At 44.3% G+C, this 12,812-nt stretch overlaps 1 protein-coding gene across 4 annotated transcripts in view; it reads left to right on the top strand.

Annotated features, from left to right (window-relative positions):
- The first annotated feature begins 2,491 nt into the window (after positions 1 to 2,491).
- DCP2 (decapping mRNA 2) overlaps positions 2,492 to 12,812 on the top strand; it is a 38,019-nt gene continuing 27,698 nt past the window's right edge. The window contains exon 1 of one of the 4 annotated variants that reach the window (XM_067568945.1): positions 2,492 to 2,782. Coding sequence is in view for 1 of the 4 variants with exons in the window: in XM_067568944.1 (XP_067425045.1) it covers positions 10,311 to 10,363 (53 nt within the window). In the remaining 3 variants the exon portion in view is untranslated. Of the gene's footprint in view, positions 2,783 to 9,178; positions 9,426 to 9,997; positions 10,364 to 12,812 lie in introns of those variants that run through there. The other 3 variants (XM_067568947.1, XM_067568946.1, XM_067568944.1) reach the window with 3 other exon arrangements.

Here is a 12,812-nt window from a genome sequence, read left to right as displayed (position 1 = left end):
ACTCCTTTGATATCATTTACTCACATGATTCAGCTTTATAGCCTCTGACTACAAGAATTTCAGACCTCCCTCAAATCTCTGTAACCCATAAACATGCAGAAAAACATTAATTGGCCATGATGGCCTTTTTCAGGAGGCCTTGCTTCTTAGCCATACCCAGGAACGTTTGAAATGTAAGTAGCACAACCTCCCTTTAAAGGTATAACCTTTTATACTTGCTGTTTGTTTACTTCAAGTGCACAATTCTTGTAGTCTATGGAGAAGTGCATCTTGCAAAGGACTCAGACAAATAGACCCAGTACTGCAAAACTTTTTCTTCTTTCATGTGTCCCATGCTTTTCCACCCTTTTCCCTCTTATCACTTCTCTTCAGTCTTTTTCTCTAACTTTATCTTCTCTCTTTAGTGATCAAATCCTGTTCTGGCTCCACTTGCCATCTGATAATAGGAACCAAACTGACCACAGAATGGCACAAACTGCCTGATCTGATGTCTTCTACATGACATACAGTGTTGTTGTAACTGTGTTGGTCCCAGGATAATAGAGAGACAAGGGGGGTGAGGTAATATTTTTTATTGGACCAACTTATGTTGGTAAGAGAGACAAACTTTTGAGTTTACACTGAGATGACCCGAAGAACAGCTCAAGAGCTTGTTTCTCTCACCAACAGAAGCTGGTCCAATGAAAGATATTACCTTACCCACTTTAACCTGCTGCATGACAAATTTAAGTTGGTAAATAATTACTTAAGCTAAATCATTATAATGTATTCTTGCACTGAAATAAGTGTCCATATACAGGGATTGCACCAAGTCAACAAAATCATTTTCTGAAGCCTTGCGTATATTCAAATTTGCATCCATATAACTAATGCAGTTTAGTTAAACTGGTGCAAACCCTGGTGTGGACACTATTATTTTGGTGTAAGAAGGCCTGACTTCAGTTTGCGTTAAGCCTGTTTGTAATCAATTTAGCTAAACCAGATGAAGAGTGCCCTGGTTTAACTAAATGGTTTAAAGTCATACCTTAAGTTAAATTCTTGCAACTGTGTGCATTAACATCTAAATGGATTTAGAAAGGCAGCATATGCACTCGAGGGGGCTGGAGGCAGAGAAAACACATAAAACAAACAAAGAGATAAAAGATAGAAGAGAGGCAGAGATGGGGACATACAGGCCAGGTCTACACTAGGAAAAAAATGTATTTTTATATGTTAGTAATATTATTAACATGTTAAAATCCTAGTTTAGACAAGGCCATTGTAGTTTTAATATGTGTTAGCTGTTCAAAGTAAACCCTAGGGGACATAATATTTAAACCATGTTACTGTGATGAGACACAAACCGCACACTGGTACAAAAAGAGTTAACTGGAGTTAGAGAGTTTAATTCAGGCACCTAGAGGCTGAGCCACACCCAGCTGAAGATGTGGTCTGAATGGATGAGGGGAGGAAGCAGAGAGAAGAAGGGGGTTAGAGAGGGGAAGAAATCTGCTCCTCTGTGGTTGCTAAATAATAGTGGTTCTCAACTTGTGCCCATGGGCCGCTTGCAGCCCAGTTAGCACATAGATATGGCCCATGTGACATCCTCAGAGCCATACAGGTACTATGGGATGCGGCCCACATAACGTATTGTGAGAACTACTTGTCTAAAGAGAGAGAGATTTACACATTTTACTGCATTCCCCGGGAGGAGCTGTGGGAATGGGCCTGAAAAAAGACTAAATAAGCCAAATAAGGAAGAAGTCCAAGGAGACAGCCATAGTCCCCCTTCCTTTTTTCTGTACAATTACTAAGGAGTGAATCCAATCTGTTGTATCTTCTCTGAATGATACCATTTGCTGTCATGTTTTGCAGCTCTTCTTCTAGCTTCTTTCTTAAGGCTTGTGGAACTTTTTGTGTAGCATGTATCACAGGTTCTGCAGCTTCTCTTAATCTTATCTTGCAGGTTACTGGGAGGCACCTGGTTTTTGTAAATACATCTTCATATGATGCTATTAATATTTACATATCTGGCTCTGTGTTGTCTATCTGTCTTTCTGTAGCATACATCCTCTTAAGAAGACCAAGCACCTCACATGGGTGTAGATGGTTGCATGCTTCTATGTACGACTGCAAGGTCTTGTTTTATCATTTTCCCTTTGTTTTTAAGTGATAATATGCACTCTCCCATCACTGGGACTGTTCCTTCACTATAGTCTTTCATAGATACTTCTGACTCATTCACTTTTATGTGCTTCTAACATCTCTCTATTTCAGTTTCTGTTATTACATGTACTTGTGCCCCAGTGTCTATCTTATATGTCACACATGCCATTTATGCATGTGATGGGATGTTTGCTCTATACTAGCCTGGAAAGGGTTAATAAGGCTGAGATTGGGCCAGTTAACTGGATAGGCAACATGTGAGGGGAATTAGGTGGCATAAATAACCCCAGTTTGATGATGAAGCCTAGCTGAGAAGTACCAGGTGTGATACTGCAGAGGGTGGCTAGAGATTAGAGTGTGTCTGAGCTAGTATGTGGAGTAGAGGAGGGGCCTAGGTTTCCCTATCAGTCACTGGGGAAGTGGCACAGTCAGGGTAGTGGATTTGAAGACTGCCTGGGATGGTTCATCCTGTGGGACTTTGATACCCTAGAAGGGGGGAAAACATCATGACCTGGCTGGAGGGCCAAGCCACGAAGAGAGCACCCTGATTCACTGATAGAGAGAGGAAGGCTGTGAGGCATACAAACAAGCAGTAGAAGGGGGAGTCCGACCTGGAAGGCCCTAATCCCCTGAGCAGGTAGGAAGAGGTGCCTCCATGGTGTTATAGTGTACATCTTAATTTTAGCTAATTTTTTGAGGTTTTAGCCTCCTCCATTATTGTGCTTAGGAACAGCTCTTCCTTTTTGTTTGAGGAATCCATTATTTCACTTAATTCATGCACTTTCCTGCTTTCTCTGCACATTTTAGTATAATGGTTGGGTTTATTACAGTTCCTATATATTTGCCCGAATGCTGGACACTTTCTATACTCTTAATTGTTGCCATGTTATTGGCATTGTTTCCTGCTTTCTGTTTTCCTGTCTGTGGCCAATTTAATTTCTATTGACTTTTTCTTTGCTGGTTTAGCTATGTCAGATGCTCTGTGCCTTTCTCTGCGCTCTTTGTTTGTCTATCCTGCTTCTTGAAATATGTATATTGACCTTTCTAATGTCCTATCCATATTCCTTAATAACCAGTCATAGTTTTCTTATTAGACTGCAGGACAATCTAGTCTCTGAGCCTTTTAATATTCCATATTCACAGGACTGACTTTTTAGTTTTAATTCTGTGACAAACTCCTCTATTGTTTCCCCTTAATTTTGCATTCTTGTCCTGAACATCTCTCTCTCGTAAAATAGATTTTGGAGGTGGGACACCATGATCCTCAAACATTTTAAATGATTTTTGCAACGCTTTCCTCTTTCCCCACCACTAGCTGTATAGAATGCATAGTATACATTTAGAGCGTCTGCACCTGAGTCAAGGGAGAACAGAAATGAGGTAGCAAGACTTTCTGCGTAGCTGCAGTCTGTGACTGCCCTGTACTGGGCTTCCTGTGCCAGCAGGAAGGAAGTGTGTTGCAGCAAACTAAATCTGCATCTAGAGTGTTCAGGATGTGGTATCTCTACATTGCCTGGAGGATTTACTTTTCTTCTTTGCCTTCGCTTTGCCCCATCAATTGGGGTTGTTCTTTGTCACTGAACGTTCCTCTCAAGTGCATTTTCCAAGTTAACACCAAATTTCTTCACGTCCTTCAGCAACTTGAACTTCTTTAAAATGTCTTTATTTTTCTAGGTCTTCTTTGTGGCCTTTGTCCTGTGACTACTAGCTCTTGCTTTCTATATAGCGCACAACCTTTCTCTTGTTGCAGTTCCCTGCCTCATTCACTACACACCTTCCATCTTCATCAACAGATGAGGCAAGGAACATACAGACAGCCCCTGCCTTCAGACAGCCCAGATTCATTTCCTGAGATAAATTGACATACTAGATGAGAGAGCCAATTAGTTTGGACAAAAGAATGCTTCTTGACGCATGAAACTCATGTAAGACTGGTACCTGAAGATGGACTGGACTGGGATGGGGAGGATATGATCTGAAATTGGAGCGTGTGCCCTACCTGGATGACTGGTAAGACTCTTGCAGTGCAAAGGTATTGAAGTCCACGCATTCTTGTAAAAAGAAAAGTAGGTACCAAAAAGGAGACTGTTCTGACCCTGGGTCCCTCACTACTCCAGTAGAGCAGTGTGCTGGCTGGGTTGATCACCTGGATCTGAGACTAGTTCTGCTTTAGTTCTTGCTCCTGGTACAGAGCCCCTCTCTATCTGAGCATTCCCCTATGCTTGTGGTCTTTCCCTAATCTCCTATGGGGCTCTAGCTCTAAACCTATGCATGACATCAAAAGAATAGAAATCCTCTAGTCACTGTTAAGAATTAGTATATCTGGTGTTCTCCTGGTGACTTTGTTCCTCTGAGATATGGTCAGCAAGACTCAAGTAATCCGACACCTATTAAGGAGTATCCATTTCCACTCCAAATATAGACTCAAGCTGCTGTAGGAAAGGACCTTAATGGGCTAAAGCCCTGCTTCAGACTGATGTGCTTTTGTTAGCAGGTTGCACATTTAAGTAGTTACACTAGTGCAAACTTCATGTAGTTAGGACCTTAGACTGCAAAGATTGTATCACATCCACTCTGTTCCACCCCAAAGAGGGGAAATTTCCTCTCCTAACCCAGCTGTATTCATAACTTTACACTGAGTTCTCATGAACACAATGGCTGGTCTACCCTGAAAAATTACATCCTCATAGCTACATCTCTCAGACCTGTGAAAAATCCACACCCCTGAGAGACATAGTTAAGCTGACCTAACTCCCAGTGTGCACACACACAGCACTAGGCCGATGGAAGAATTCTCTTGGAGAGGTGGGTTACCTACAGATACTGGGGGACCCCGCCCATTGCTGTAGTAAATGTGTGCATGTTGGTGCTGCAGCTGTGCTACTGTAGCATTTTAAGTGTAGCTATAGCCTAAATCCCACACTGTCCCCACAACACTTACAGGGAAGAGGTTATATTCCATGCTCCCCAAAAAATAGTGCGTCTGTCTCCTCTTTATTTTTATCTTCCTCCTGGAGTGCAGGAGTCCTTGTCCGTGAGAATGCAGCCTTTTAAATTCTAATGTACAAGCTGGGGGAGGACAACCATCTGCAATTAGGAGGCAAATGACTATTTCCACAGCTTGCTTGAGCCCCATCCCTCACCAGGCAAGGTATGAATAGATCTGGCAAAAGGTGCTTTAAAAGCCCTGAAACTGTGAACAGGGTGCATTTGAGTATGAGCTTGGGAAGGGGCTTATATGTGAGTCTGTGCAACAATTGATATCGTTAGCTTATTTTAACTGATGTAATGTCTCAACAAGGACATTCCCACACCTTCTCTATGCTAGAATATCTGTTGTGCTGGGGATGTGGATAATCATGGTAGCCACTGTGGTATCTCTGTCCCTCAGTGCTCAGGAGACTCAGGCCATGGCATCGCTGTAAGCTCTCTAATGTACCTGCTCTAAGTCAATGGGAGCTCTCCCATAGACTTAGCTAATCCACCCCCAAAGGGGCGGTAGCTATGTCAGCGGCAGAAGCTCTCCTAAGTGTCAGTGTGGACAGTGCTATATCCACAGGTGTTTAATTTATGTTGAACCTGGGGGGCTTATTCATGCTCCTGTGTGACATAAGTGGTACTGTAGACACAGCATGATGCAGCCTTCAGCTTTACAGGGCTGCAGTCTGGTCTTTGTGAAAATGAGAGAATCCAAAGGTAACTTCCCTAAACCCCATGTTCTAACTGGGGCTTCAGAGCAAGATGTTTGTGTAGGTGGGAGGGAGCCCCTTGCCCCTTCCCAGCCAATTAAGCTTATTTTAGCAGTCAGTGAAGATCATGACCATCTGAAGGCTATTCAGGGGGTTCTGTGAAATGAGGTGAGGTGTTAGCCCAATTTAATTGTCCCTATCACATCACTGCTAGAGTTTTTGTGAATGTACTCTGGCTTCATGGGAAAAAAGTAACTCTTCAATCATCTTAGGCCTGGTCTACACTAGGAAATTAGGTCATTATAACTAAGTTGCTCACAGGTGTGAAACATCCACACCCTTGAGACATGCAGTTAAACCTACCTAGAAGGCACTAGGTTGATAGGTTGAAGGGCGAATTCTAACTATTGCCTCTTTCAGGGAGTTGGAGCACCTGGCTGACAGGAGAAGCCCTCCCATCAATGTAGGTAGTGTCTTAACTGAAGCACCACAGCAATGCAGCTGCAGCATTTTAAGTGTAGATAAGCTCATAGAGCCAAAATCCTTAACTCTTCAGAGATATTCAGATTATATTTGGACAGGTAGCGACTCTGAGGGAGGTCAGGCAAACATTAGTGAGGAATAGGCTAAGTAATATGTGAGTGGAGGAACCTATCCACGCAGCTTTGAGATCAGACAGAAGAGCTGCGGTTCATGGGAACATCAGAAGCAGGCTTTGAAATATAGGCTTTTACTCTAAATCAAAGGGAATCACAATTTCTGGCCCGCTCCTGTGGTTGTTGAAGTCAGCTGAAGCATGACTGTGCCCTGTGCTGTTGTTCCAGTGTCATGTTAATAATAATAAAAAAGTGGACACCCTCTGGTGGCTGTAATTGTAACAGGAATTGTTTTGAATGAATGTGAACTTTTGGCATTACACATTTCTTGTTTTCCTGGCTACATTTAATATATACATATTTCCATTCTCGCAATTACTTAAAATGCAAGGGTTAAACATTTATTGAATCTGTAGCACCATCAGACAGACACATAACTTAAGCTTCAAAATATTTATTGTTTAAAAAAAAAAATTAATTATTAGCAGTTTTATATTAGCCAGTTAAAGGCAGAAAATGATGTATCAAATGCTTTTTTTCCACAACAAAGTCTATGGAAAGTCCAGAGTGGTGAAGAAAAGGTACATCCAAAAGCTAGCATCCTGTACTCAGGGGTTCTCAAACTTCTTTTTGCTGGGACCCCCTTTGAAAATATTTCAGGCTGTAATGACCCCCGTCCTCCCCATACCATGCCGCCCTTATTTCTGCACTGCTGCTAGCACTGGCGTTGCCTTCAGATCTGGGCAGCTGGCTAGCAGCTGCTGCTCTCGTGACCTCTCCCTGAATAGTTTTGTGGCCCCCCCCCTCTTTTGGGTCAGGACCCCCAGTTGGAGAAACACTGAGTGCTGTGGAGCAACAGAACAGCATGCTCGATCCTATTTAGAGTGTGCTGCAGACCCCGTCATACACCCTATACATCCTCCTAAATGACAAACTGTAACCCTTTGCAACACTCTAATGAGGCTGATGTATTAGCCATTTCTTTCATTCAAGATTTTTAAAGTCTCCCTGGTTCAAATTATTCCACAGCCTGGAGTGTATAGATACAATTTATATGGGGAGAGAGAGAATAATGGTAAAATATGGGTAGAAAGAACAGTTAAGATTTAATTTTCTGTTGAGGATGGTTGATAGAGTACAAAACCTGCCCAGTTGGCACTTGATCTGTGAGACTAACATACACTTACAGTGATACTGCTATACAAAACCTTAAACAACCAGTGCTTGCCACTACAGTTTACAGTGGCATTACGGCAGGCATTTGGGGCTGTTACTTGTTATAACTTCCCAATTAAGATGTTACAATATTAGTATGACTATATATAGGGTAATAAATAAGAACTTGGGAGAACTTTACTTTCAGGAAGTGCTTAGTGAGACAGCACTCTAGCGAGGGAAGAAGGACTAAAACCAGAAAGCTACACTGTCTTGGCATGTGCGCATGCACTCTGTTTGTTTGTTTGTTTGTTTTTAAGCCACTGTTGGTGGCCCCAAAATGCCTTCAGTATGTGCTTCTGAAACTGCAATGCTATAGTTTAGATGTACATCTCTGTCCCTGTCTTTTAGTGGCCATAGCTAACTTTAGACCAGCCTTACAGCATGAAAATATGGCAACTGAATAAGAATAAGATCCTCAACCTGGTGGAAATACAGAAAACACAGACATAGAAAGCATCAACCAAGCCAGTTATGTGCCAGTTTCATGGCAGAAGCTGGAAAGAATCTGAAAACAAACCATACAAGACAAAGTTACAAGTGGTCAGGTCTCTCATTCTGTCATGATGGCCAGACTCCAGGGGCGAAGCCCCACCTGCACTCAAGAATACTGGAACTACTGAGACAATCTGAGCATACACAATAGCATCATATGTAAAGGCAGTTGATTCATAATTCCCGGATCACTGATGAGAATTTCTCTCAAGAATACTTCAGGGGCATTCTGGAATAGAAACCTGTATCTAGAAAGCCAGAGAGGCCGTATATTGGCCAAACATGACTAAAGATTTCCAAGACCTTGGGAAAATACAGGCCAAGTGGCGAAAAGAGTATGAAAGTACACCGTGTTCCCACCAGACCATGGAGCAAATGGACCTTTACTCTACAATAATGAGGTAGTTTGTGTGGTTTGCAGACTACTGTACTATTCAGACTTCTGGGCACTAGATGAACTGTCAGACATTACTGCTGTGGCCATCATAGACAAAGCAACAAAGCATTTGGCAGGCATGGTATCCCAACCTGTGTAGTTTAACTGACCCCCGTTTACTTGTTTGCAACACAGGTGGGAACAGAGATTGTTATATTTGACTTGCTGTGGCATGTGATGTGATACTATAATTAAATGAACTGTTTAAAATGGCTAATCTTCTATTTAAAGAGAGCTGCGAAAAGCAAAGAATATATACTGCAAGGCATCTTGAATGGAGAAACACTTCCACAGCAGGCATTAATACTAGCCTGGTAAATGCTTGATATCAAGATGCAGGAGGAGGTTGGTGCTTGGAGCCCTCTCATTGGTGCAACTGGGAGTCGTGGAAGGAGTAAACACTGTTAAAACACCAGGCCACCAGGAGAAGCAACTGCTGCCATCACAGACTTGCACGCAGGCCAACATCAAACCACCCACAAGATACACACAAGACTTTGTCCAGATCATAAGGGGCGAAAGCGGTGTGCGTAAGGAGTGTGCCCTCCCACAGCCAGAGGGTAACAGGTCAGTTCCCAAGTAAGTTAAGAGTTAGTTTTGAAAAGAAAGTCAAAGCGCAGGGGCGGTAAATTTCAGTGTCGAGCAAGCGGTGGCTGAGAGTGGAAGGCAGCCCAGGAGCAGGCGAAGCAGGGGAGCAGGTTCTGTAATTGGTGCGGAGTGCGCTCAGCTGTGACGAAAGGATGCTAGCTCCCAGCAAGGTGGTGTAGCGTGACCGTGCTTTGCCGTAGGGTCCCAGGTCACCCACAGGGTCACCCAGACTCTGCTGCACGGCAACACTTGATGAAGGAGGTAAGTGCGGGGGCAGCAGGAATAAAGCGGGCCTGCGGCACTGCCTGGGCTGCGCTCTCGGTGTTTCAGCACCGCACAGTACAGCACCCCTGGCTAGTGACGGGGCCTTGGTGACATATTTTTGGGGCGAGGGATATTTCCTTATCTTCCGCTAGTTGTATTGAAGTACAGGAGGGGGCGGGGTGAGCATGTTAAAATGCTCCTCCCCCGCATGCCCCGTTCTCAGCTGAGCCCTGCCACGAGCGCCTCTCTAGGCTGCTGGCCGGAGGGGCTGGGCTGGGCTGGCGCAGCGCGGTGTTGACGGAGGCCCGGCACGCTGGGGCGGACAGGGGGGGTCGGGTGGACGCAGCGCGAGGCGCGGCGGGTAGCAGAGTGAGTGCATTGTTGGGGGCGGGCAGCAGAGCAGCTGGGCGGGCACGCGCCGCGGTGAGCTTCCCAGCTGGGCGGGGCTGAGGGCTCTGAGCGCAGCGGGAAACAGACGCACAAACCCTCCGCTCGCGCCCAGCAGGTCACAGTTACAGGATAAAGCGCGCATGCTCAGAGAACCTGATGTGGCCTTTCTACAGGGTGTCTCAGAGGTTGCCCGCCGGCGATTGGTCAAGTCGTCCCAGTAATTCTCCCGATGATTGGTTTGACAATAAGGTGACGTTGGAACGGTCCCGCCCCTTCTGGGGCGAGCACTGGAGATTGGTGTAGCGGGGTGTCTGTCCCACATTAGGGCCCGCCTCCTTCCTCTGCGTAGCGACACAGAAGCGATAGGTCCCGCTTCTCCTCTCTCGCTCGTTCGGCTGGGTGGGTTCCTGTCTGTGTGAGGCCTCCGTCCCCTCCCCCCTGCGCTGCTCCGAGCCCTGTCGCGTCGGGACTCGGGATGAGCCGCGTTTCCCCATGGAGACCAAACGGGTCGAGATTCCCAGCAGCGTCCTGGACGATCTTTGCAGGTAACGGCGACGCCTCGAGCCCCGCCCTCGGTAGCGGGGCCCCAGGGCTCGGAGCCGGGCCCCAGCTCCCGCCCCCCCCCTCTCGCGGTAGCCGGGCCCCAGCCCCGCCTCCCCTTCCCTCCGCGGTAGCGGGACCCCGGGAGCCGCGCTCCAGCCCCGCCCCCTCCCTTGCCCAGCGTTGTGTTCGGAGTCCAGCGTTATTATGGCTCTAATGCGGGAGAAGCTGAAAGTGAAACTGAGGGGCGGAGCCAGGAGTGAAACGTGCGGGGTTGTTCTACTGGTGCACATCGCCCCATTCCGTAGCGAGGGGGTGAAGGGCTACTCTGGATGTTTAAGGTATGGCGGCGTCATGAGTAAGGACACGGTCAGAAATGATCCTTCGCCTGACAGAAGAAGGATAGCGGCGTCCCTGGTAGTTTGCACCATAGCTGTGAAGTTGGCTGGGTCCACGTGTGAGCGGCTTTAAGCTATGTAACATCTAAAACTTGAGCCACTACTCGGGGGCGGGGCCTGGAAAGGTGCGAGGTTCACTTTCTTTAGTGTTCGAGACTCCAGGGTCCTGCGCTGGATGTGTGGGGTGGAGGTAAATTTGGAACTGAAGGTACCTTCTGTGCTGTCCTGTGATGAGGGAGGTACACTTTGATTGGAGTCTCTTTGAGAAAGTAAAACTGCACATTCAGCTGCTGCTCAGCCTCACTAAGAGCAATCCTTTCATGAGCATGCAAAATGTTTGGTGGGAATTGAGGTTTGTGTTTTGTTAAATCCTTCCTGTTTACAAGTTATCATAAAGTTTGCAGTTGAACTTTTGGAGGTAAGTAGCATGATTATAAGCGGAATTTAGAAATTTATATTCTTTGTACAGGCATAAGCACACCAGCAGGGTTCTTTGTGTGTTGTATTTCAAGTGGTTTGCCCTTAAGTAGTTTTCTTCTTATTATGTGTCATCTCCGTTGTTAGAGGTTTGCAACTGCAACCATCGTAGCCTGTTCTTTATGATGCTCTGGTGATCTTTTTGTGGATGAATAATTGTTGAGTTGTTACCCAGGATACCACATTGTCCAATCCAAGATCTTTTTCTTCTTCGTGTTCTTCTGCCATCAACTTTCCTGTCCAATGTGCATAAACCTACGTTGCTCAGTAAACCTAATAAAATGTGCCCTGCAAATCAAATCTTTCTTTTAATAAGATCTCTGATTAGAGTTTGCTGAATTTTAATAATCTCCACTACCTCTTTATTGGTTACTCAATCTATCCATGATATAAGTAGATTTGCCTAGCAGTAAAATGGCTATTGACTATATTGAACATCTCATGAAGATCTGCCTTTCCCATGATTTGAACTTGTTGACTCCCTTTGATCTGAATTTCCACTAATATAGTCACAAAATTACTCTTTAGATTATACTGGTTTATTAACTACTACAGTATACTAATCAGTATACTAGTCCTGGATTAATTAACTAGCCATCTGTTAAATCGGACATTAATTCACAGTGTACAACCTATTGCAAACAGCAGTTGATCATAAGTTGAAATGACCGGAGGCAATACTGTCACCTCTATATGTTACCCAAATCTACCTCCAACCAGTCCTGCATTTCTAGCTGCCTGTCTGATATCTCCACTTAGGTGTCTAGCTAGCATTTTATTCAGATCTAACAAAGCTGAATGTACTTTGTCTTGAATCTGTGTCCTATTTCAGCATTTATAACTCGACCCCCCCTTCCTGTTTTCCAGGTTTGCAACTTTGGTGAAATCTTTGGCTTTTTTCTCCCTTCTGCATATTCCCAATCTCTGAAGTCCTGTTGCTTTTTCTCTCTTATAATTGTGTCATTTTCACACTATTTCCTTTGTTCATACTCTCTAGTTATCTCTTGTCTTTTTTTTTGTAGCCTCCTTGTCTGTCATTCCTCTTTCCCAACCAAGTTTGTCTAAAATGCCCTGACTTAAATTCCTTTCTAGCTTTTTTATTTTCTATTGGATCAGATTCAAATTTAATTTTGCATACAAGGCCATATCTCATTCCTATTTATACCTCTCTTCTTAATTTCGTTATTTTTCTCATGTCCTCCAGTCCCTGTCCCCTGTTTAAAAGGATACTGCCACTGTTAAGCAAAATTGTCAGTCTTGTTTATGTAAAGGTTCACCAACTTGATGTTGTAATAGTAATACATTACAAACATATACCCAGCAATGTTTACTGTGAAGTTGTAAGCACATAATTCATGCTCTTTTTAAAAATTGCAGTTTACCCCGGTGTTGAGCCGTGTTACCCATACACACAATACCCAATAAATTAGTATATTCTGAATTAACTTTTTTTTTTTTTTTTTTTTTTTTGCTTTCTTCTTGGTGTTCTTGTGGGTGAGCCTCAGAGCAGACCTTTTGAGAATGGAATGCATGATCCAAGAAAACAAATTCACAAAATAAACTATTAAATAGAAAAAAA

The sequence above is a fragment of the Emydura macquarii genome, unplaced genomic scaffold (genome assembly GCF_026122565.2).
Source record: "Emydura macquarii macquarii isolate MOO-44397 ecotype Brisbane River unplaced genomic scaffold, CSIRO-AGI_Emac_v2 contig_2897, whole genome shotgun sequence".
Taxonomy (NCBI): domain Eukaryota; kingdom Metazoa; phylum Chordata; order Testudines; family Chelidae; genus Emydura; species Emydura macquarii.
Note: the sequence above shows the minus strand (reverse complement) of the source record. Positions and strands in the feature narration are given on the sequence as shown.